The sequence below is a fragment of the Crocodylus siamensis genome, chromosome 5 (assembly GCF_052110815.1).
Source record: "Crocodylus siamensis isolate JL-2025a chromosome 5, ASM5211081v1, whole genome shotgun sequence".
Lineage (NCBI taxonomy): Eukaryota > Metazoa > Chordata > Crocodylia > Crocodylidae > Crocodylus > Crocodylus siamensis.
Genome location: NC_143399.1, coordinates 161580948 through 161605087, shown reverse-complemented (window position 1 = coordinate 161605087; position 24140 = coordinate 161580948). Strand labels below are relative to the sequence as shown.

General features: G+C 40.9%; 1 protein-coding gene across 2 annotated transcripts in view; it reads left to right on the top strand.

Moving 5' to 3' along the window:
- The window catches only part of SCIN (scinderin), a 90679-nt gene that overhangs the window by 56948 nt on the left and 9591 nt on the right, over nt 1-24140 (top strand). Inside the window, exons 5-10 of one of the 2 annotated variants that reach the window (XM_090046895.1) lie at nt 10745-10837; nt 14702-14834; nt 16247-16335; nt 17861-17953; nt 19432-19553; nt 19744-19834. In XM_090046895.1, coding sequence (XP_089903021.1) covers nt 10745-10837; nt 14702-14834; nt 16247-16335; nt 17861-17953; nt 19432-19553; nt 19744-19834 — 621 coding nt within the window. Of the gene's footprint in view, nt 1-10744; nt 10838-14701; nt 14835-16246; nt 16336-17860; nt 18077-19431; nt 19554-19743; nt 19835-24140 lie in introns of both variants that reach the window. The other variant, XM_090046894.1, reaches the window with a different exon arrangement.

The following is a 24140-nucleotide window of genomic DNA, read 5'->3' as shown; positions in this document are numbered from 1 at the left end:
CTCACCTCAGGAGGGCATGGAGCGGGGGGTGCCCTTGGACCTGCACAGGCAGGGCGGGTGGGCTGGACTTGGGCTCTCCTCAGCAGGGGCCCTTTTTTTCCTCCAGCTCCCCACATATCTGAAAAAGAACTTTTTATTGTCCTTGATGCTCAAAGCTAGTTGGAGTTCAGTTGGGTTTGGAGGGGGGCTATGGAGGGGGCTGCAGTCACCCCAGATTTAGCCATAGCTCCCTCCCAGTGCTGCTGCTGCATGCCTGACACAGCCCTAGCTTTTCCCAACTCAACCCCTTCCTCACCCCACATACTAGGAAGATCCGGAGCTGCACAAGGTGTGTAGGGGCAATGGCACTGGGAGGGAGCTATGGCAAAGTTTGGGATGGCTGCAGCCCCCTCTGCAGCCTTGCCCTGAGTCTAGCCACCAGTGAGAAGAGCGCGGTGCAGCCCCGGTTCCAGCCTGCAGCTGCCGCCTACCTGCCCGCCCCGCCCCATGAAGATCTGGGGACACCTACCCCTTCCCCCTGGAGTAGCTACAGTGGTGCAAGCTGCCCCCTCCCCAACGAGCCGTGGCTCCATCCCGCATCCACCCCACCCGGGCAGCACTTACCCCTGCCCCTCCCTCAACGCAGTGGGGCTGGTGTTGATCTGGCCCTGTACTTCCCTTCCCTCCCCACCTCTCCTTCCACTACAATGGACTCACCAGCTGGAGGTAGCTCTCCATGCTGCAGGGCTCTGCTTCTCACTGTCTGAGTGTTGCGCTGTGGCTGTGCACACACAAATTATTGGCTGCATCAAGCCAATTTCCGATGCAGCCAATTTTCTTTATACTGGTACCAGTCCGATCTTGGACCAATGCATCAGTGCACCTCTAGTAGTAAGATCTTACTCATGGAAATCAAATGAGTTACTAATAGTTTTGAATAGGCAATTGGGGAATGCTGCATTCAGGAAGTTCTTTGCTGTCCTAGAAGGAGCTCATAGAAGGAATTCTGACCTATGTGTACCCTTTCTTAGTTCCCCTGTCCATAATGAGAGTATGGTGGGGGTATGATAACTCATCTTTGTTCGAGTCATTTCTCCATAGTTGCTTCCATCTCCCCAGAGCTATAATTTGGGTGCTTTTATTGTGGCCATACAAGGAAGGGGTAGAGTTCTTAATCCCTCACTACTTGTGTTAAGAGCTAGTAGTAAATGATTATTTGCTGTAATGAGATTTTCTCTTAATGCAAAACCCTGGAATTGAACTTGGGCAATGTTTATTGTAGAAGTATGTACTCTGTAGCATGCCTCTCAATTAATGAATAAATAAACTGCTAAGTGCAGGTGAGTCTACAGAGTTTTTGTAATTCAAAGTAAATCTTTTGCATTAAGATTTGTTCTCATCAGTATGCATGAGTGCCTCTCAGTGGAACTAGACCTGTGTGAATCAGGAGGGCATCAAAACCATGACATTAAGTAGTTTGTAATTCCAATATCATTGAGTCAAGTGAGAAAATAAATAACAGATGACTAATCCCGCAGTTTTTCAAAATATATAGAGCAGAAAAATATTATCAAACCCATGTGGCAGATATAACTTCCTGCCAACTTGAACTAACCCATGTGACAGAGCAGAGCTGCCTTTTTTTCTCTTTATCTTGATTTTTGTATGTAGTGATAGATCTTTGAGTTTTCTGAGATGGGACACTTTGGATCACAGCCATAACAAATAGCTCAGTTTCAGTCCAGAAACCTAACCCAAATTAGCAGTAGTAAGGAGAAACACAAACAGAGTACTAAAGTTAACAAGTTCAACTCTACAAAACTGGTTCTGTTGCTGTGGACTGCCTTAATTAACTTTCACCTGACCCATTCTTTCATGCAGTTCACACTTCCTTGTTTAGGTGTCCTTTTGTTCAACTCATTGGTCCAGTCAGCTTCTCAATGCCCCATAATCTTTGTGTTCCCATTAAATCAATATCCACTTTGTTAGGATCCACTGCCTGCATTTCAAGATGTAAAACCTCTATTGTTAGATTTATCTGTTTTGTGAAGATGTATTTTTTCAAGGTTCTTGTTCCTGGCATTTATGCATGTAACCTTGCTCCTTTTCTTTTTTTTCCTCCTCTTCCCTCTTCTATAACTCTCACCTTTTATTTTATTTTATTTTTTTGGTTTGGCTTTGTTACAGAAAGCCTTGTAATTTGCACCATCTAGAATGGTGGTAGATGCACACTGTGGGCTTGCCTACACAAAGACACCGAGGATGGCTAAGGGCTTGAACACGCACCAGAAATTACCATATACGAGGTAAATGAGGGTGCAGATTCTTGAAAGGCCTTATCAGGTACCTCATGTTAACTGCCTTGGTTGTACCCCCTCTCCTAAATTGCAGGACCTTTCACTGAGGGGTAAACTACTATTATCTTTAATTTGCCACAGGATACAGGTATGCAGATGGCACCCAACAGCAGGGCAGCTAACCACAAACAATACCACTTGTACAAGGTTGAGTTGCACAAAATAGCTGTGAAAAACAAAAACAAAACAAAACACGCCTCTCCTACTAAGAATCCACAAAAATCAAAACAAATTCAAAATTTAATTAAAACCTCAAACTGTGTCTTGATCGACAAAGTCATTGACATCCAGCATTTTTCCAAATGCTAAACCCCACCATCCACAGACCTTGTTGTCTTCAGGGCAACCCCCTTGGATTCAGTGGTTCCTCTCCTGTCTTCAGAATGATGCAGGTGGCTTCTACTCCATCCCATTCACAGTAAAGGAATCCAGGATGCAATTCCTGAGCCAATCTTCAAGTATTTTCAGGGAGATCACATTTCCTTTTGTGTGTCAGCAAGATAAGTAAAGGTCTATTAAGCTCCCTAGAATAGTAGTTGTCTTGTTAATGACCCATACTCTAATTAGGGGGCCCAATCCTTGGGGCTGCTTGGGAGTTTTGCAAGATCAGATTGTTGAGAACCTGGAGCATGTCTGCATTTTATTTAAAAAATATTCTGTGATTCGGTTTACTGGTTGCATCTTGAGCTGCTTGTTACCTGACTGTACCAAATTTACTTTTTTCTGAAAACTCTTGCTGGGTGTGGGGAGTAAATGATCAAGATAAAGAGAGAGAGGTGGGGAAGGAGAGAAAGAAAATCTGTGTGTCTGTATGTGCATGTGTGTGTGGTAGCTATGTCTAGGGTGGGTGAGCAATCTATTGAGGTTATTGTTATTTACTGACATTTGAATACATCTACCTGGGCAATGCAGTGGATATGCTAAAGAGATTGTCTGAGCAAAGAACTAGTTTGCTTGAAATATCTCTGCAGGTAGCTGAATCTTAGGTAGGGTAAAATTACCAGAAAAAATAAGCAATCCAAAAGATACATAGGCATTCATAGAGAAAACTGTGGGCAGAATATGACGTAAACATGTTTTTACAGTGGGAGAATGGAGAGTGAAGTGTTGGCTTGACAGCCTGATTGACTAGGGTCAGAGAAGGTGAACTGAACTGAAAAAATACCATGCCTCAGTTATCAAACCATGATCTGCACAGGACGCTAGAGCAGCTGAATGTGGCCCAAAGAACACTTCAGAGTGGCAGCGGAATGAATTAATGATTTTTTTTATTTATAATTTATTTATATATTATTTGTGTATTTCCTCTCCTGTTGAGTAAAGAAAAATGGTTCATAAAGCTTGTGCAAATCCCAGCTCTGTGGGTGCCTGTACATAAGCAGGGGGGCTGCTCTGATGCACTGTAGTTCATTTCACTCCCCACAGCACTCACCAACTTGTTCAGATACAGTGAACATGGCAGAGAGTGGCACATACCATTTGACAATATTGAAATACTGTCACCCTACACATAAGGAGTCTGACAGATTAGCACAGGACCCAGGGTAGCATGCATGGGGTTGAGCTCTGGGAAGGAGCTATCTGCACCCTAAGAGTCTACCTAGAAATGCCAATTCAAAGATAGTACTGTTCAGATTCTGAAAGAATCTAAGGAAGATCAGGCCCAGTGGTTTAGGATGTCACACTGGTGAGCATCTGGTCAGATGAAGCTTGACCAGATCTGTGACACAGATCTTACATTGCTAGCTGCCCTGCCATAAATTCCATTATGAAGCCAAGATAACCAAGAGCCATACCATTCTGTTTCACTAGAACTCACCATTAACTTAAATTATTTCATTAGGGCTCTCTGCTGAGAAATCAGTATCCTTTAGCTAAACCTTTCTCTGCCGCTGCTATAATAACCTCAGTGATGAGTAGTTTTCCATTTGAGGACCCACGCTGAGAAGAAAACGAAGCAGCGTGAGGAATAGCAATCTAACTAAGCATAGGCTAATTTAATTATACAATCAAATTCCTGCTAACCTGTTATCTCTGTCATACAAAAGTTTTAATAAAAACTTCACAATCTTATTGATAAAATTGTCACTCATCCTAAATTAATTCTAGCCAGCTGGCTGTGCCAAAGGACTTTTGTTGTCATTTGCAGTTCAGAGAAGCAATAAAGGAGACAGGACATGTGTTGTATGCTATTGTCAACACTAGATTTTAATTTGTTAGGGAACTGGGTTTGTGCATAAGTTGAAAATGGTTCCTGTTAGCCTGAGGTAAACATGATTTATCAAGCCTTGAAGACCCAGTATAAACATTTTATGGTTGTTTTAAGTCTGCACTTACGCACAGATTTTATAAAAGTACAACTATTTTAGTGAAAATATTACTAAAATATTTTGTAACATATTTTACCAAAATATTTATACTGGTACAACTTTTTATACCATTATAACTTTATACTAGCATAATTTATACCAGTAACAGGGAGAGTCAGTAGGGCTAGTTAGTAGGGTGGAGCAAAGCTTCGGATGCTGATTCAATTCAGAAAAGATTTGGCCTGATTCGGTGGCCAGATCTCCAAATCCAAATCGAATCAGGGGACCAATTAAAGGTCCAAATCGATTTGAAGCTCTCCGAATCTTCGGAAAAGATTCAGAGAGCTTTGATCCGGACAGTCCCTGCCTGCTGCAACTGGACTCAGAGCTGATAAGTAGGAGGTAGGGGAGAGAGGGGCTTTTTTGAAAAAAACCCCAGGACTCACCACTTCTGCAGTAGCCTTGGCGCTTCGAGGGGCTCTGCAAGAGCCCCCCATGTGGTGGGGGGCAGCAGGGATCATCCCCCACTGGGCAGGAGCAGCGAGGCCTGAGGTTATCCTGTTTTTTTTTTTTTCTTAAAGGGCCAGAGCTGGGACGGGGGGGGGAGGCGGGGGGCAGTGGGGATCACCCCCTGCCCAGCAGCACCTGGTGAGTTGGGTTTTTTTTTTTTCCAAAGTGCTGGGAGCTGGGGTGGGCAGCGCAGCCATTGCCGGACTTGTTAGAGTGGGCTGGGGATGGGTCTGTGTGATTTGGCCAAATCAATTCGGAACATGGATTCGAATCACTGAATCAAATCACTGTCCCCCGAATTGTCTGAATCAGAAGCAAATACTAGCCGCTTCGCAAAAGCCTAGTAGTTAGGTGTGTTAGTCTGAAGTCAGAGAGAAGGCCGGCTAGAGATGCACCTCCACTGACTGACTAAATGAGAGATGAAACCATGGCTTACTTCAAGGATAGTGGCTTACTTTAGGATGGCAGTGGAAACTATGCTGCTTTCAAAACAAATTTATGTCACATAATATGCAGTTTGCACAAGGGATGTTTTTATGTGGATAAAAAACAGCTTATGCTAAAAAACTATAGTTACTCCTTTCCCCATGAAGGGAATGGCATCCACCCTTCTTCCCTTCTCCCATCTAAAGTCTTCGCCCCCTTTTCTGTTGTTTTTTTCCTTGTATAGGGCAGCATAGAGATGTTATAGACCAGCTGAATCAGAGACGCATAAGTTTTCATGAGCAAGATGTGTCTGATGAAGTAAACTCATGCTCACAAAGGCTCTGATTCAGTTGGTCTATAAGGTGCATCACTACCCTACCTTATATTCATAAAGAATTGGACAGGTTCTCATTCCTTCATGGGGAAAGAGAATAACTGAATTTTTTCAGCATAAACTTTTTTGCATCCCAATAACAACGTTCTTCTTGCAAATGGCATATAATGTTACTTCAATCTGTTTTGAACACAGCATAGTTTCTACTGCTATCCCAATTCCATTGCATTTTTTCATACCTGGATTGGCCTTTCTGAATACCTGTGTGTCAGGTACTGTTGTAAGGTCACTCTGAAGAGATGTTACCTTCCTGTTTAAATGCTGTCAAAGCCTATGTCACTCTTATAACTTCTGTGTCCCTGGGTTCCTCCCCTCTTCCTGTTCAAGTGACCATTTTCACATGTATATGATGGGATTAAACATAATTGTTCTACCTAGTATTTAGCAGAAGTTATAGCTGCTGTTTTCCCAGACTGGAGAAAGGGTATTTGGGGCCTATAAGTTTGTGAAATATCCACCCCACCCCCATCTAAAAGATATAACCAGAAAAACATTGCTACTTGTAAGACTCAGGTATGTCTCACTGTAATTCCAGCTTGTTGTGAGTTTGCCTATCGACAGTCCACGGCAGCTACACCCAATGATCGATCCCATTTGGTCCTGGGGGGGTGCTCTTGTCTGGGGAAGTCTTATCCTAACAAGCGTCAGTGAAAATGCCACATCTCCAGGAGGCTATGACAGCAAATCATAGCCCCCCTTTAGCCTCAATGCCACTACCAGTAGCAAAACTAAAGCAAGATTTTGGAGGCAAAAATAGTTCCCATCTATATGGTTGGATGAAACTGTGTGGTAATCATGCACAAACAAATATCTGTCGCTGTTGCATCTTTAGCACAGTTGGGTTTGTATGTAAAGAGGTCTGTTGACAGTACTGCACATGCCCTATGAATCAAAAGAGAAGTATTAACATGAGTGGGAGAAGATCTTACAGTAGCCCTTCATTGTTCATATCGTGATTCTCAACCTGGAGTGTTCTGAGACTTTCAGGTGTGCTATGGGGTGCCACTCACTGTTGCACAAGATGAACCCAGAAATTGAAAATAGGAATTCATTGCATTAAAAAACAATCTGTTCTGTTATGGTCTTTCTGAGTTCTTTGCAACAGAAGAATTCCTCTATTATGTTTACATATTAAAAAAAAAACAGGTTAAAATGAAGAGTTGAGTTGGCATTTTTGGAGGGGTGCCTTGGATACGAAAAGATTGAGAAGCGCTGGTCTAGACCTTCAAAGATATTTCAGTTTTATACAGCCTCAGATATGCACCTTGTCTGCTTACGTAAAGAAACATGTCTGCTGTCTCACCTCTTGTCACTAACCCAAAGGTCATAACCCATCACAGGCTCTTCAGCTTTGAAGCCTGCAGTTTAGTATGAAAGCATAGGAAGGGGAACATATTCAAAGCAGTTCATGGAGATGTTGCTATACACTGGCTTTCATAAGTCATTCATCTGTGTTGTAACACACTACTCAGAAAATGTATGCCCACTTATTTTAACTGCCTTTACATTTGCAGCCATAATCCAAGTAGTGCTGACTTCTAGCTATTAAAGAGCACATGGGAACAACTCACCTGTTTCTGTGTTTTCAGCGAGTTAGAAATTAAATACTTGAAGTTAACTTGGTTCAGTTGCATCCACCAAGGCTTTGCATCATTTTGTGTTGCCAAGTCAGAAACTTCACAGATGGCTGATGACTTTTATTAAATATTTATGATATTTTTTGTCCAAACATTTTGTAACTGAATTCTTAGTGCAGCTTCCCTATTATCAAATATTGACAGTCATTTAGCCTGAGATTATGTCAACAAGAAGCTTTTTTTAAAATTTGACTATCCATATGCTTGATTACATAGATATTGAATCAAATATTGAGCCCACCAAAGAGCAGCACAAGTGGGGCTGGGCAGCCAGGTTAACCCTTCCCTGCCTGCTCCTCTGGGGCAGATAATGCAGGAGCTACAAGTAGGTGGGAAGAGTGGTGGCAGGAGGACAATGAGCCTGAATCAGGCTAGCCGGGGTGTGGGTTGGGTTGGGTGTTTACACTAGAGTATAGCCTAGAGTGGCTACACCTAAGTGCAACATAAGCTGGGTTTCATAGATCAGAGATAATCCTGCCCTGGAGTGGCATTACTTTGAGCCACATAACAAATATTTATCTGATAGTCTCCAAAAGTAGGGCCTTTTGGAGTATGCTTACTATCTATTTATTTAGTACATAAGGGCTGCTTGTAGACGTTAAAAAAAAACAAAAAAAAAATGACGGTTTACTTAAATTCCACATGCCCCCATTCTGAGCCCAGCACATGCCAAGAAGAGGGAGTGTTAGAGGCAGATTAATGTGTGGGGCCTGGGCCCAGAGGCCCCCACCAATCAGGTGGACATCCTGACTGTAGTCATCCAGGGTGGGCAGTGTGCACCTCCTCCCCTCTGGCCAGGCCAGGGCTAGGGGTGGGTGCAGAGTTCCCTGTGAGTGATGGCAGCTTCCCAGGACCATCTGCAGCTGTCTGAGTGGCCACCAGCTCCAGCATCTCTGGGACAGGATGGGATGGCAGCTCTTAGCCCACCCTGCTGAGGCTGACAGAGGATGGGTGGGCAACCTGGAGCCTGTGCCCTGACCCTGGCTCCATCCCCAGCCTGCAGCAGTGCTGGACCACAGCCCCAGCTGTGTGACACCTACTGTGCAGAGGGGCTGAGTTGGGCCAGGGCCGAGGCCATTTTCACCTCAGTGGTACTTGTGCCCCCTGGCTCACCCCAGATGTACCAAGGAGGCTGGGCGGATCCAGCCACAGCCCCCTGGTTGGGGAGAGGCAACCTGCCCTCACCTGGTGGGGGGCCTCCAATAAATCTTAATCCGCACTGGGCAGCGTGTTAGTGGGGCCGGGCTCACCCAGTATCAGTATAGATTGGGTACTTTAGTGGAGCTTTTTTGGTGCCTTTATCGAATAGCTGATTGATATGGCTTAGTTAAAAGCACTAAAAAGCCCCACTAAAGCACCTGATCTATACAGATCACATGGATCCAGGTTGCAGTAAAGAACTTCCAGTAAAGTGTGATTTTTTGGGGGTTTTTTTTGTGGGGGGGTGTGAAGATGGAAAATTAATATAGATAAAATGGATAACACTATGGAGCCTGTTGTATATTTATTTTTTTCTGCCAGTCTTCACCACAAAATTTAAAGGATATTGGATAACTAACACAATAGCGATAAAGAGATAAGAACTTAGACTAGGAAAGGGAAAGAACAGGTCAGAGACAGGATGTATTTGGTAATTTTTTTCAAATTGATCGGGACTGAAGAAATTTACCTTTGAGTAAATTTGAAGTAATCTCAGAACTGTTGGCAGATATCTTTGAGAATGAGTGGGGGTTCCAGACAGATGAAGAAGGTCAAGCCTCCCTTTAAAAATGGGGGAAAAAAGAGAAAGGAGGAGAATGCTGAGAAATACAGTTTAGTCAATGTAACTTCAAGGTGATAAGAAATAGTCAACATAGATGTGTTATGCATAAATCACGTGAAACCAACCTAATTTCCTTCTTTGACAGAGTAACAGGCACTATGGGTAGGGAGGAAGAAGTAGATGTGCTATGTCATGACTTCAGTGAGGCTTTTGTCATTGGTTCACAGATTTATAAGCAAACTGGGGACATATAAGCTAAAGGAAATGACTCTCAGATGATGCACAGCTGATTGGAAAACTGTCCTGAAAGAGCAGTAATCACTAGTTTTCAATCAAACTAAAAGAATGTAACAAGTGGAATTTTGTGAGGGATGGCCGTGGTTCCAGTATACATCAATATTTTTATTAATGCTTTGGGTCAAGCAATAAAGAGTACACTAAATTTGTAGACGATACCATGCAGGGAAGGCCTGAAGGTACTTTGGAGCACAAAATTAGAATTTTAAATGATCCAGCCCTTGGAGCTCTAGCAAATGGCCCAGCTTTAGTGCAGGAAATTGTACTGGGTGCCTGTTGCCAGGTGCTTGCCATTCCCTGGACTTATAAGGAGCCCAGTCCTTCCTTTTGCTGAGCACTGGGGCTGTTGTATTAAAATAGAAAATTCCTGAGCTATGTGTGCTCCCTTTGCCCCCCCGCTTCCTACCTCTGGCTGACGGCTCAAAGCAGCCATGCTCAGTTGAGTTCTAGTGAAGCTCCATGGAACGAGGGAGTTTGTGGGGGGAGGCACAAAGCATTTTGGGATGCTGGAGGACTGCAGGTAACTTAAAGTTGGGAGGGGATCTGGGACAGAAGTTTGATAGACTGGTTCAACCTAAATCAGTTAAGTCCGATACTACATCCATCCAGGTTTATCTTAAACCAGCTTTGGCCATTTTGAAACTAGTCTGTGTGTGCTGCACTTCTGTTCTGTTACGGGTGTAAACTGGTTTCCAGTCACTTTTGTCTTTGATTGCTTATGTGCAATTCCTGTCCCTAATCACAGAGAGCAGTGAAAATGTGGGGAAAAATAAGTTGTTTCTTACTTGTTCCACAATCTTTCTCTCTCTGAACAAATTACCTTCTTAGCTTACCTACAGGACTTGACACATGGGGAAAGACTGTCTGTAGATAAGTGACATACCATACTGATACTGCTGCTGAAAACATACCTGTATATTTGCCAACAGGCTAGTCAGCGCATGGGTGGTATATTTGATTGTTCATAGTTATGTACAGAGATTACCAAGACTCAAAGCATTAAAATACGTAAATATCCTTACCAAAGGAGTCTGTGTTGCCTCTGCAAAAATTCATGTTCTTTTGGTATACAGGTTCTGGGGGCCAAACCATCTCTTCCTGAGGGTGATGAAGATGGTGATGAGACAGCTGATATTATGAACAGAAGAATTGCTAAACTTTATATGGTAAGCAATTAATTTTCCCACTTTTGCAGCTAGATACACTTGAAATAACAACAGTCATATATGCAGTATCTTTAAATCTGCTACATTCTGGTTTTAGGCCCTGAATCCCAATTGTGTCAATTTGAACTCAGTGAGCCAGAGCTTCATAAGGTGTTAATCACTAGAACTCAGTTGAATTCAGTACAGCCATATTTTTTTTACATTGTTTGGCTCAGAACTTTTTTTTTTTAGCAAAACTATGGCCCAGAGCCAGGATATTGCATCACTTGAGAGACTTTTATAACATGTTTCTATTATGGTTTATGAACTACAAGACATGGGTGGAATGGTTAATAACTTTTAAATTAGGTTTTGTGAAATATTTTCAAATCAAGAGCATGGCTTGTCATGATTTAGTTACTCTAACACAATTTAAGATGTACTTGGTATTTACCAATGAAAATCCTGAAAAGTTTGAGTGTGATGCTATTTGCTTTGCTGTTCCTTCCCCATAGGAATTAAAGGTAACTGGCTTAATGTTAAGCCGATAAAAATGCAGAATAATTATCAACAGGGAGAAGGAGTTAGGGTGAAATTGTGGCTCCATTTAAATCAACGGGGATTTGCCATTAACTTCAAAGATGCTTGAAGGAGGAGGTGATGAGGCCCAAGAGTCTCAGCAATTCAGTAGGATCTATGCAGCCTATGGAAGAATTTACTTATTTTTTAACTCTGAATCATTCATAGAATAAAATATTTGACTAGCAGGTGGGAAAAAAGGATTTATTAAGTTAGTTGCAAGAAAAGAAACCAAAACAATTGCAAAGATATCAGGACAGCTCCCTGTGTTGTCACCTAATATCCTCTCTTAGATACTGTTTTTGCTTAAAGCATGGTATTCTTCTAGAGTTTATTATGTTATATAACCTATGTAAAAGTCTACAAATATACTTCCTTTCCCAAGTGTAAGTATTAGAAGAAGTGTTTTTTCTGGAAAATTTTGGGGAGTATTTGGAAAATATGCAATTGTCTCCTCTTTCCAAATATTCTCAAATTGAGCTTTAAGAATATTTCAGTCTGTAAGATGAGTGAATTATTGTAACAACATTTTGAATAAGTTATTCAAAATATAGGGATATTTACTGAATACATTTTACAACAAATCATGTGGGACGAACTAATAGAGAGCCATCACTCTTCGTATATGTCATAGCAATCAGTGATAGAGTTAATCAACATTTTTCTTTCAAAACTTTTTTTTGGACAAGAAAAATGGGCTTTTTTGACTATGAATAAATGAATTCTGTAAATTGTTGTTTAATGGAAATTTTTAATATTTTTTTCAATGTCACAAAAATATTTAAAGATTAAATATTCCTCTTCATTAATAGTTTTGTCTTTGATTTCTTTTCTTTATTTGGCCACTTAATTAGACACCTATAATTATTTTGGTTTATTTGGAGGAGGGGAAAGGGTGAGGCTTGAAAAGTTATGAAGTTTCAGAACTTCTGGAATAATGATAAAAATGATTGTTTTCAGTTGTGTGAAGAGTGAAATGTATTTATAAGACCAGGTCTATTCAGCACTGAAATCTAGACTCTCTTGTCTCCTTTAAACTTCTATGGGGATAGAAAGAGTCCAGAATTCAATGCTGACCAAAGTTGGACTTATAAACGCATTCCACTCTTCCCCTAACTGAAAACAGTCATTTTTAGCATTATTCCAAAAGTTCTGAAATGATTCCTTCATGATTTCTTGCTGTGTTCCCGCTCTCAAAACTATGTATATCCAGTTCTTATTTATTATTCCAGCCCTGTAAAAACTGGTCCATGCTTAACCTTACACTTGGCGAATACACACTCGCATCTTTGCAGGATTGTGGACAATTTTAGTAAAACGTATGAATATTAATTATGAACAAAGTAATCTTATGCAGTGTTCTACATGTATTTAAATAGTAATGAGCTAGCTATCATAAAATATTCTGGTGATCCTGTGAACTCTTCTGTCCGTCTGCTTTCAAATCCTGCAAATACATCTCTTAATTCAGTTTTGTGTGTGCTGGAATATAGTGATGAAAAATGATAGTCAAATCTACAGCATAGATTCATTATATAAATTTAAAATCTGTATCCCATTATGATAATTAACTTAGGTTTGAATCATGCAGCTGTCTGTCATGCCTTCACAATGTATGGTTATCACATAACCTAGAAAAAATATTGAACTATTTCAAATACAAAGGAAAGATCAGTGGAAGAATGGCACATTTAACCACATCGATAGAGTTGTTGCTAGCCAATTCAGCAATAAAGGAATGAATTTTAAAAGCCATTAAAAATCATCTCCTTTTTATGCTCTTGCAAATAATGACACCTCTTGATAACTGTGGGTGTGAATCAATAGCCAGGTTGCAGAGCAGACCTAATGTAATTATTTCTTATGACGTGAGAGTAGTTCATGAGTAAAGGTATTTTATTTATGAATCTTAGGGTTGGACACATTTATAGTTAGCTCAAAAGCTGTAGTTCAGGACACGATGAGCCTTTGGCTACAGGAGGAATTGCTTGTGAGATGACGAGGCCCAAGAGTCTCAGCAATTCAGTAGGGCCTATAGGGTGCATGGAAGAACTTATTTTTTAACTGTGAATCATTCATAGAACAAAATATTTAACTAGCAGGTGGAAAAAAGGATTTATTAAATTATCTGTAAGAAAGGAAACCAACCACAAAAGTAATAACATAGCTCCCTCTGTTGTCTGTAAAGTGAAAAGAATCAAACTTTTAAAAATCCCTTTAGCTGTCACTACTTTTCAGTCACTCACAGATTTTATCAAGTCATTTCTAAAAGAAAGAATTCACGAGGTTGATATCATATACTTGGATTTCAGAAAGGCCTTTGACTTAAAATTGGGAAAATGCGGCCTCAACTACTTTACAATCCAGTGGCTAGTAACTGGCTCCGAGATAGGACTCAGAGAGTATTAATGGATGGCACTGAGTCAACATGGCAAAAGGTGAGCAGTGGTGGCCCTCAGGGTTTAGTACTCAGACCAGTGCTTTTGAACGTGTTCATCAATTATTTGGATTCAAATGTTAAAAGTGTTCTGGAAAAGTTCACCAACAACACCAAATTTGGGGGGGGTGCAGTCACGTTTGAGGACAGGTTGGGGATACAGGCTGACCTGGACAGACTTGCAAAGTGGGAGAATCAAAACCTACTTATCTTTAACATGGAGAAATGAAAAGTGCTTCATCTGGGGAGAAGTAGTTCACAACACACAGGCTTGGCGGTGCTACACTTGCCAGCACTGCAACTGAAAGAGACCTTGGGGTTATAATTTACCATGGAATGAACATGAGACACCAATGAGATGCCATAGCTGGAAAAGCCAGTAAAACATTGGCATGCATCTACTGATGCATCTCAAGCAAGACTGAGGAGGAGAAGCTGAAAGTCATGTTAGTGTTCAGCCTGGAGAAAAGAACTTAGAGGAGGCTTGGTGGCAGCCTGTAAGTGTATAAGGGGCGTACATCAGGGTCTGGGGGAGCATCTGTTCACCAAGGCACCCCAGGGGAAGATAAGAAACAATGAACACAAACTGCTTGAAGATAGCTTTGGATTGGACATAAGGAGAAACTTCTTCATGATTCGAGTGCCTAGGGTCTGGATCAGACTTCCCCCAGAGGTGGTACAATCACCTACCCTGGAGATCTTTAAAAATAACTTGATGCACACTTTGCTTTCATGTCCAAGTTCAGGGGGCTGGACCTGATGATCTTGTGAGGTCCCTTTCAGCCCCTAGCATCTATAAATATATGAAAATCTATGAATTTGAGAGTAAAAGGTTCAGTTGCTTAAATGTGAAATTACTGCATTATCAGGTATCAGATGCAAGCGGGTCCATGAAGGTATCAGTCGTTGCAGAGGAAAATCCATTCTTGAGGGCTATGCTTTTGTCTGAAGAGTGTTTCATTTTGGACCAGGGTGCAGCAAAAAAGATCTTTGTGTGGAAAGGTAAGAGATGACTTTGCTTCTCGGGTATTTGGGAAGTTGATGCATAATTCTATACTGCCAGGACTTGGGAAGCCCACATAACACACATCAAACACATGGGAGAATAACAGTCCATGCACAGTAGCCTTTAAACCCCGTCTCACATGAAGTGTTTCCTCAGGTTCATCAGTAGATAAAAAAATGTTGCTCAGATAAGTAAAGGATTTCAAGGACTGGTTCCAGTCTACATTTCATGGGTATATTCTGCTTGTATATCATAGCATGTATTAGCTCAAAGCTTAAGTTCTATAAAGCATTTATGAAAAAGTATAAAGAACTTGGAAGAGGCTCACTTATCAAATCATTACAACCAGAGACAAAATCCAGAGACCGGATGCTTAATACTGAATATATACTGTATTCACACATGCAGTACTGCTAAAACTTCAGACCCAAATGTAGAGTGCAAACCATGCTCAAGGTAGTATATTGAGAATCACTTAAAAACAAACTTTTATCATTATTTTAACAGTCCCTTTTTTTGTCTTCCCCTTATAAACATTCTTCTGTGCCAACTTCAGAGCTTGCAACAGTGGAACTTTGATGACAGCACATTTTCCCTGTAATAGCATGCTGCTGAAAAGTCAAGAATATTAGAATATCTCACAGCTAGCTAGAGCTAATGAGTAGTGTTCTCTGTTTTCTGACTAAGACATAATTCTCAACAAATTAATTGTGGCACTTGCATTTCATTTTACTATGTGCGGTAGCAAATCTCACATCAAGTCAATTGTCAATCTTCTGGAGTCAATCCGGGAGTTATTTCAAACTTGATGACAGAAAAAAAAATCATCTGCAGAATGCATAAGTATCATTCAAGCAGAGAAATGTTTAGGAGGGCTGTATGTCTGCCCATGACATACTGTTCCTTGCATCCTCACTTTGCCATCTTGTGCTACCAATATAATAAACTATAACCCTTATTAGTCACCAAGTCTGTTGTCTTAGGCTGCTTTCTTGTATTAAGGCTCCAGCAGAATGGCTTAGGAAATTCAGATGTGGCCTTTGGGGTAAGTAGTGGCATGGTGGAGAACAGAACCAGTCTACAGTACAATCCCACAGAGTGTTTCAGGGGTATTAAAAATCTCTGGCTGAACAAGAAGCAATGGATAGAGGCCAGTGGTAGCAGATGACATGGCCAAATATCAGTGCAAACAAATAAGCAAGTGATCAACTAATTTTGCATTTGCTTTCTAAATCAATACAAGAAATATAGGCAGTTTTACCTGGTAAGAGTGTGTTTGGTTTTTCGTTTGTGTGTTTGTTTGTTTTGTTTTTTACTAGTTCTACTTTCACTTTTTAGTTTTATAATTATATAAGCTTGAGGTAAGAGTAGGGTTCCCTCTGTCATCTTGTCTATATATTTTAATCAGGCAAAGATGCTAACCCACAAGAGAGAAGGACAGCCATGAAGACTGCTGAAGAATTTATACAGCAAATGAATTACCCTGCCAACACTCAGGTATGAGATGTTTGTGAGATAATACAATGAGAGACTGAAAGATTCTTTTCAATACTGATGAATTATTACATATGCACATTGTCTAGTAATTAATTTGGCCAGTAGATTTGTTCAATTTATAGATCAAAATCATTTAAAAAATATGCCTAGCAGCACTGATGCAGGATGTTCCAGTGTTGGCTCTCACAGGGTGCATCTACACATTCATTGATGTACTTTTGCTGTTGTACATTACTAATGTAATGTACATTCAGTACTTCCATTGTGACATACTAGAAAAGGGCACATTAGCCTATTTTAGTGCACATTAGGGAAAGCATATGGTTTTTTAGTGATGCTTTAATGTGCATTAAAATAGGCCAATGCTCATTGAAGCACACGTGTAGATGCACCCACAGTTATCCAAAAGGCTGGAGACATTTGCACAAGTTCAGATACTTAAATTTGTGAGTCATATACATTTGTTATTCCTCATTTAAAGTAAGGCAGTTTGTTCAATCTTTCCCACACACTGGACATGTCTACATGAGATGCTACATCACCATAGCTATGTGCTATGGTGATATAGCATCAGCAGGCACAAACCGTGATGACAACACTACAGCAACACAGAAATGAGCTCCTTGCTGTAGTGAATTGCTACAGCAACATAGTGGCTAAAAATAACTGCGCTGCCAGGATGGTGCAGTAACAGTTGTTACTGCACCATCATTTAGTGCTTCCTAAAGGAAATAATACATGACAGTGCAGCAACAGCTGCACCATGGGGGCATGTGTAGACACACTCGGTATCTGGCTTCAATTCTATATCTCATCTTTTATTAACAAAATAAAAAAATTCAGGTAATACATGGAACACCCCCTCCACACTCTAGCCTAAGCTTCTTGTCTCAGGCATCAGACTCCAAGTGATGTGATGTGGCCCATTCCTTCCTAAGGAACTCCTTTGCGAGGAGGTAGGGTGTGCATCAGAATTCAAAGAAGCCAACCTAATCTCTGATAGGAGCTTGGCTCCGTGGTTGAAGGCCCATTGCTAAGATCTCTCTTTTCCAGGATCTTACCAGGTCAACAACCCTTGTGTCCACTGTATATTGTAGCTGCTTTCATGATTTTTTACAGTGAAAAGGAAGACTCTGAAATAACTAGGGCTGTATTTATTTAGAACCTTATAAATTATGAGTGAGGGTTTCAGTTAGATTTGGAGGTAAATAGGTAGCCAATATTCAATGGTAAGACCTGATATCATCAGTTCTTGATCTTGGTTAGCAGATGTATTGATTGGTGCTACTTTTAATATCTGCTACTATTCTGTCTACCTCCAGATAAAGGTAATATAATCTAACTTAGAGGTGAAATGAGCATGGAACACAGTAGTTGCATCTCATTTGAGAGGCTCTCAAAACCAATAATAGTAAAGCAATTACCTATCAAAAATATTCCGCTTCACTCTATGCTGCACAATTTGAAAGCAGTTGTATTAGTAAAATAGTGACTTTCCTCCCTCATCCCTTTTCTTTAACTTCAGATTCAAGTTCTTCCAGAAGGAGGTGAAACTCCAATCTTCAAACAGTTCTTCAGAGACTGGAAGGATAAAGATCAAAGTGTTGGCTTTGGGAAGGTATATGTCACTGAGAGAGTGGCTAGAATTAAACAGGTTGAATTTGATGCTACCAAGTTACATGAATCTCCACAAATGGCTGCACAACACAATATGGTAGATGATGGTTCAGGGAAAGTGGAGGTAATGTGTCTTTTTTATTACAATCCAACTCTCCTGTTGCAGAGTTAAACTACTGTACAGTGTTACTGTTTGTTTTCTAAAATCAGCAGCTTTATGCCTCAAAAGCATTTGAGGGGGGAGTGAATAAATCCCTGTGTTAGTTTATTATTCTGCAGAGTGTTTTGATGCTCATGGAAAATGCCATATCAGTAACTTAGTACAAATAAAAAAGTAGAATGGTTGTTCTTATTAACAAATTTTAAAAAAATGCTTTAGACATGAATCTTATTTAAAAGAAACATTGCTCCCTTCCCTCTACTTGCAGTCCAGAGAGTTAAAGTATATGGGTAAAATCCTGGCCCACTGAAGTAACTGAAGCCAGCATTTCATTCACTGTAACGTTTTCCACTTTTTCATTCATTTTTCCTCCTCCTGCTTCATGGCTTCTGAGGCTTGTCACAGAAGCAGTTGCTTCTACTGCTCTGCCTCAGGTTCTAGGTTTGAATAAGGGGTGACTTCATGAGGTCGTGCACCTTTTTATGTTGTTGGAATCCATGTGGGCATACAAATCCTTTGATCACAGCCCCTATAACAGAGATGTAGTGTAGGATACTTGGAACCAGCTTAACTGGTAGGCTGACCAAGATAAAAATTCTCCTTGTTCCTTGTGTGGAATACTCACTGCTTGAGATATCAACTTATTGAATAACTTTTTTTAGTCAGCCACAGCTTAGGTCTTAGACATGTTTCACTAGTTTTGTCCTTGAGCTATGATGAAAGAAAGGACTTAATGGTTTAATATAAGTTATAGGCAGGGATTTTTGCAGGTGATATCTATTATTGGACCAGCTTTGTAGTTGGGAGGGACATAGACAAGCTTTTGGGTACTGCTATACCCTTCTTCAGGTCTCTAAGGAAAAAAAAAAGTAGACACAGCAGATTGAAATAGCTGATAGCAAAGTTCCAGGTATTTTGATAAAAACAGGATATAAAAGATATGATCAGGTAGCTAACAGATGAGAGATGTAGTAAGCAAGCGTAACCTGCAGAGAGATCAGTGGAGACCGGATATTGAAGATCAAGTGATGATCAAGCTGTTGAGGCACAGAAACAATATTGTTAATTGACTCTGTCACTTTTGGTTGGTTGGCAGGGTCCCATTCAATGCACAATGCTTCAAACTGCACCACTGCACAATGCTTCAAACTGCTTCTCTTAAGATCATCTGGTATTTCCCGATGTCAGCTTAGTTAAGCTGATCTCAAACAGAAAACAGGGGTTGCTCAAGAGGGAAACACATGATGTCACTTAACTATTTCTCTGGTGGCTGGTCCTATGAGTTCTTATATTTTCCAATGTTGTCTTTGGTTTCCTAGATCTGGCGTGTTGAAAGCAGTGGCAGAATCCCTGTAGATCCTGAGACATACGGAGAATTTTATGGTGGTGATTGCTATATTATACTGTATACTTATCCTAAAGGGCAGATCATCTACACGTGGTATGTTCTGTTCACACTACATTGATCTTCACTCCATAGATACTATTAAATTCTGATTTTGTGAATAATGCTACTGAAACCAGTGGAATTACTCATGTTTAAGGGCTGCACCAGGTATTTTGCTTGGAAGATACACTTTGGGCTACTTTGAAACTGGACTTCAACTGTGTTTCTTTCTGTTTCTTCCTAGGCAAGGAACACATGCAACAAAAGATGAATTGACAGCATCTGCTTTTTTGACTGTCCAACTTGATCGGGCACTGGACGGACGGCCAGTGCAGGTTGGTGTTTTTCTGATGAGTTTAAGCAGATGTGCCTTATTCCTTTGAAGGGGCTGGTCAATCTCTCTGACTTTCTAGTAGCACTGTATTTTAGGTCACACTGCTAATTTTATCAGGGCTTTGTTTATAAGTGAGCATAAAACAAATCTACTTGCATAACCTTATTTTCTTCTTCCACATTAGCTTAATTTAGAGATGAAATAAAACAAAAGTCCTGTCTGTTAGCTTTCTACCATCTTTTTCTCACTAATAATTCCACATATTCTCTTTCTTGTCTTGGGTTGTAATATTTGAAATTTATCTTACTCTATTTGCAGGGTACCACGTATAATACTAGCTGGGTGATTTATGTTTTTCTATCTCATTATCATTAATAATCATCACCACATTTTTTTTACCTAATAACATGAAGAGGGTAGCTATGGGACACATTTCAGGAAGTTCTATCTCCCTTTTACTCAGATCCCACATAAAAAAGTCCAGGATCATAGTAGTGAAGGATTTATGTCAGTGATTCTCAACCAGGGTGCTGCCACATCTTTTGAAGGATCCTGTGAGATGTGAAGAGATAAGCAGATAAGCCAGGCTCAAGCTTATTCTTAACTGGGAAATACCCCACTCCTACTGCCCAGCCCTTTTGGCTGTTTCTCTAAACAGTGGAGGTGGTAGGCTCTTACAGGTTTAGGACCTAATGCATAGCAGATAATGTGTGCCTTTCCTCCCTTCATACTTTTCACACATATACAACCCCCAGGCTACAGGAAATCAGGATTACAGTGTGCAAGGAAAGGCAGAGGTCTGTGGCTGCTGACAGGAGTGGATTCCAAGGGACAGCCCAGCCCTTGTGACCTGCTCTCCTGTTGCTAAAAATATCTCTCTCTCTCCCTTCTCTGTTTTGTTGGTACTACCTCCTGCAGGCACATAGGGGAAGAATAGGCATAAATGGGTGTAGATTTTCACAGGACCCAGAAGCAATTTAGAGAAGATAGGGCATTAAGGCATGAGCTTCATTTCTGTCACTAGTAAAGGGTTGTTGCAGCAAAAGAGGTAGGAAATCCTTTGTGTGTGAAGACGTAGTAGGAGAAAAGAAAAAGTAATAAAGAGATATGAGGAAAGGAGGCAAAAGGAGGACAGCGTTTATGTGCCTTCCCTTCTTCACTTCTAAATATTAACCGCCCTCATTTTTCTCAAAGTTAGTATCAATGATCATAGAAATCGTGAGCAGTAATGTACTGACATTCTATTAAATTCTATTAAGTGATGGTTGCAGTCTTTCCATATAATTACTCAGCTAAAATAAAGCAAAATGTATTTTAAAATAACATAATGGTCTGTGTTTGTACAGCATCTAGCACAAAAGTTTGCTAGGCCATAACTAGGGCTCCTGCACGATGGTAATTCAAATAATAAAAAATACTAACAATTGATACCGGTTTCTGTTTCATTAAAGTTGAAAGATTCCATTTCTTTGCAATATTATTAAATTTAATAAAATAATTCATTTCAACATGTGTGTACCACTGGCAGGATCATAGGAAAGTAGGGCCGGAAGGGACTTCCAGAGGTTGTCTAGCTTAACCCTCTGCCTGAGGCAGGCTCATCCATGTCCAAACTATTCCAAACAAATCCTTGTCTAACCTATACCTCAAACTACACAATCAGTCCTGTAACACAACTATGAGGTATGTTTCCCAAAGATACCAAAAGCACCCTAACCTGTCACAGGTAAAGCAGGGGGACAGTGGAGGTCAACAGGTGTGTCTACATGTGCCTGTTAATGCCCTGCAATAAGCTCCAGAACTTACTGCTGCCCAAGCGCATGTCTGCACCTGTGCATTATGTTGCAATATGTTGAGCTGGGTTGGAGGGTCATCCTGCCAGCCCAGGGATGCTCCCCGCAACTCAGTATGCTGCAGAGGGACTGGCTGGGGCACAAGAATACTCCAGGATGGGGCTAGCCAGCAGGCAGCCCCCAAATAGCATCACCTTCACATCTCAGCCAGCCTCTCTGGTGTCCATGTGCGCAGCTGTGGAGTAAATTAGTTTATTCCAGCCTAATGAAGGTGCATGTGTAGATTCCAGGATGTTTACTTCACAGCTAATTAGTCAAATGCGCAGTAAATGTCTCATGCAGATGTGTCCAGTTAGCAATTATTTGTATTTTACCATCTATATTATGTGAGACCAGGATTTGTTAGGGTGATATATTTCATTGGACCAGTTGGAAAATTGGGATGGGATTAGACATGTTTTTGAATGAAGGTAATTTTTGTCAGGTTTCATCATTTGTGGACCATCACAGCTCCAACTTCACTCTTACACTACAACAACATCCATATTAGTCATAATTTCTAATATTTAAAACTGTAACCTTCATTTTAGTCACTAGGTGGTACTACAGGCTACATTATAGTAATGAGAGGCATTGACAGTAAAAGATTTAAAGCAACCTATTTCTCAATAATCCCTCATTTTATCTTCATTTTACATTCTTTTAGGTAGCTTTTTAAAACTTGCCTGCTTTTTTGCACCTTCAGAAAACTGATACAATTTGCCCTTTGCAAATGTTGGTGGTTGCACTAGGTTTCTTCTGTCTTCTCACGACCTGATTTGTACCTAAATATCTGATAGTGAGACATCAAAATTACATAGAAAGTGCAAAATAGCTGTGCCTTGTAGCACTAATCTCAAACAGGCACTAATACTCCATGCAGGCGTCTTTGTAAACATGGAGCAATATAGATGCTATGGTCAGGTTAATTGGCCATCTTGCTCAGTAATACTAATTAGACAGCCCAAAGCAGCACATAGGTATGCACACACAGTGTCAGATATAGGAGAAAAGTGGTATAGAGTGGCCTAGAATGGTTGTGGGTGCTGCTGCTTGGCATGGTAGATTTACTAAACTGTCACAGCCATAGAGGGCTCATCATCACTTTTGTGTACTAAATTATAAGAGCAAAATGAAGGGCAGGTTATGGCTGGTCTGAAGGTGAGGGGAGGTGTTGAAAGGTTTTGTCCTATTCATTCTGTCTTTTTATCCCCTTGGACTGCAATTTGGTACTCCAGAAAGATAAAAGGGCTGTGCTGCTTGAGAAGAAAGAGTAGAGATGGAGTCAAAATCTGGTTCTGACTTCCAGGAGGAGTAATCTGCACCAGTTCTTTTGGTGGCAGAGATTAGTTCTCTGTGCCAGTGCTGAGGTACTCAGTGTGCCAGGACCTTAGCCACTAACATACACAGTTTAGCAGTTCATGGCTACACAGTATGTCAGTGTGTACTTGTCCCACAAAGTGCATCCATTCCCACCAGCACCTTGTGGGCTTTGCTTCTCAGAGCTCCAGTGTCAGGCCCAGGAGCTGCTTTTCCACCAGCAGGCAGCACTCAGCAGTTTGCAGCTTTGCGGCTGCTGGAGATAGAGGTTATGCTGGGTGGTACTGAGGCACTTTCAGGCTCTCCCTCTGCCAGTTAATCATTGCTTTCTTGTTCGGACTCGTCGTTTACCTCCCCTGTTTCTTTCATTTGAGAAAAGGCAGTCACTGAGTAGCTGTCAGGGGAGGGGAAGTAATTGTGGCCATCTGCCCTCTTTGTGTTGACATCTGACAGGAAGAGTCAGAGAACCCAGCTGAGCCACCAGGTCTCAAGCATAAAAGCAGCTAGTGCAGGCTAAAAGCCAGAGTTTAAGCAGCTCTGTTTTTTATGTATACTACTGTTGGGTATATTAACTCCCCCTACTGGCAAAGCTCATTCAGAACAACAAGACTGGCATCCAAATTAAGTCTGGCTGCATTAGGGACTCTGCTTTTTTCTTTGCCCTCTTTTCGTCTACACATTTTTTAAAATCAGATGTTAGTCATTTAGCCATTTTCCTACTGTTCCCTCCAGTCTCTTCTGTCCCATATCTTCCCTTCTGTCCTCCATCTTTCCCATCTTCTGAGGCATACTTGATATAGATTCATACTCTAACGTGTACTTGAAACATGCTGTCTTGTATAGTGCAGATTGGCAAAACTGAAGAGACTTGAGACAGATTTTGGCCTTTTTGCTTCTTTTGGAGTAAAGGAATAGGGGATTCTGCTATAGGAGAATATGCAAAGTTCTGTTACACACAGTTGCCATCTAAATTAACAATAGCAGCCTCAATTACCATCCGAGTACCATGGAAGGTTATAGCTGTTCCCTACTAAGTGGATATGTGTTCTCTTTCTCCTCTTTATGCTGATACATGTACTGCTAGAAATAAAGGCTATGATATAAAATCTTCCTTTCTTACTTCATTTACATACAAATCCTCTAACCCCCAGAGGT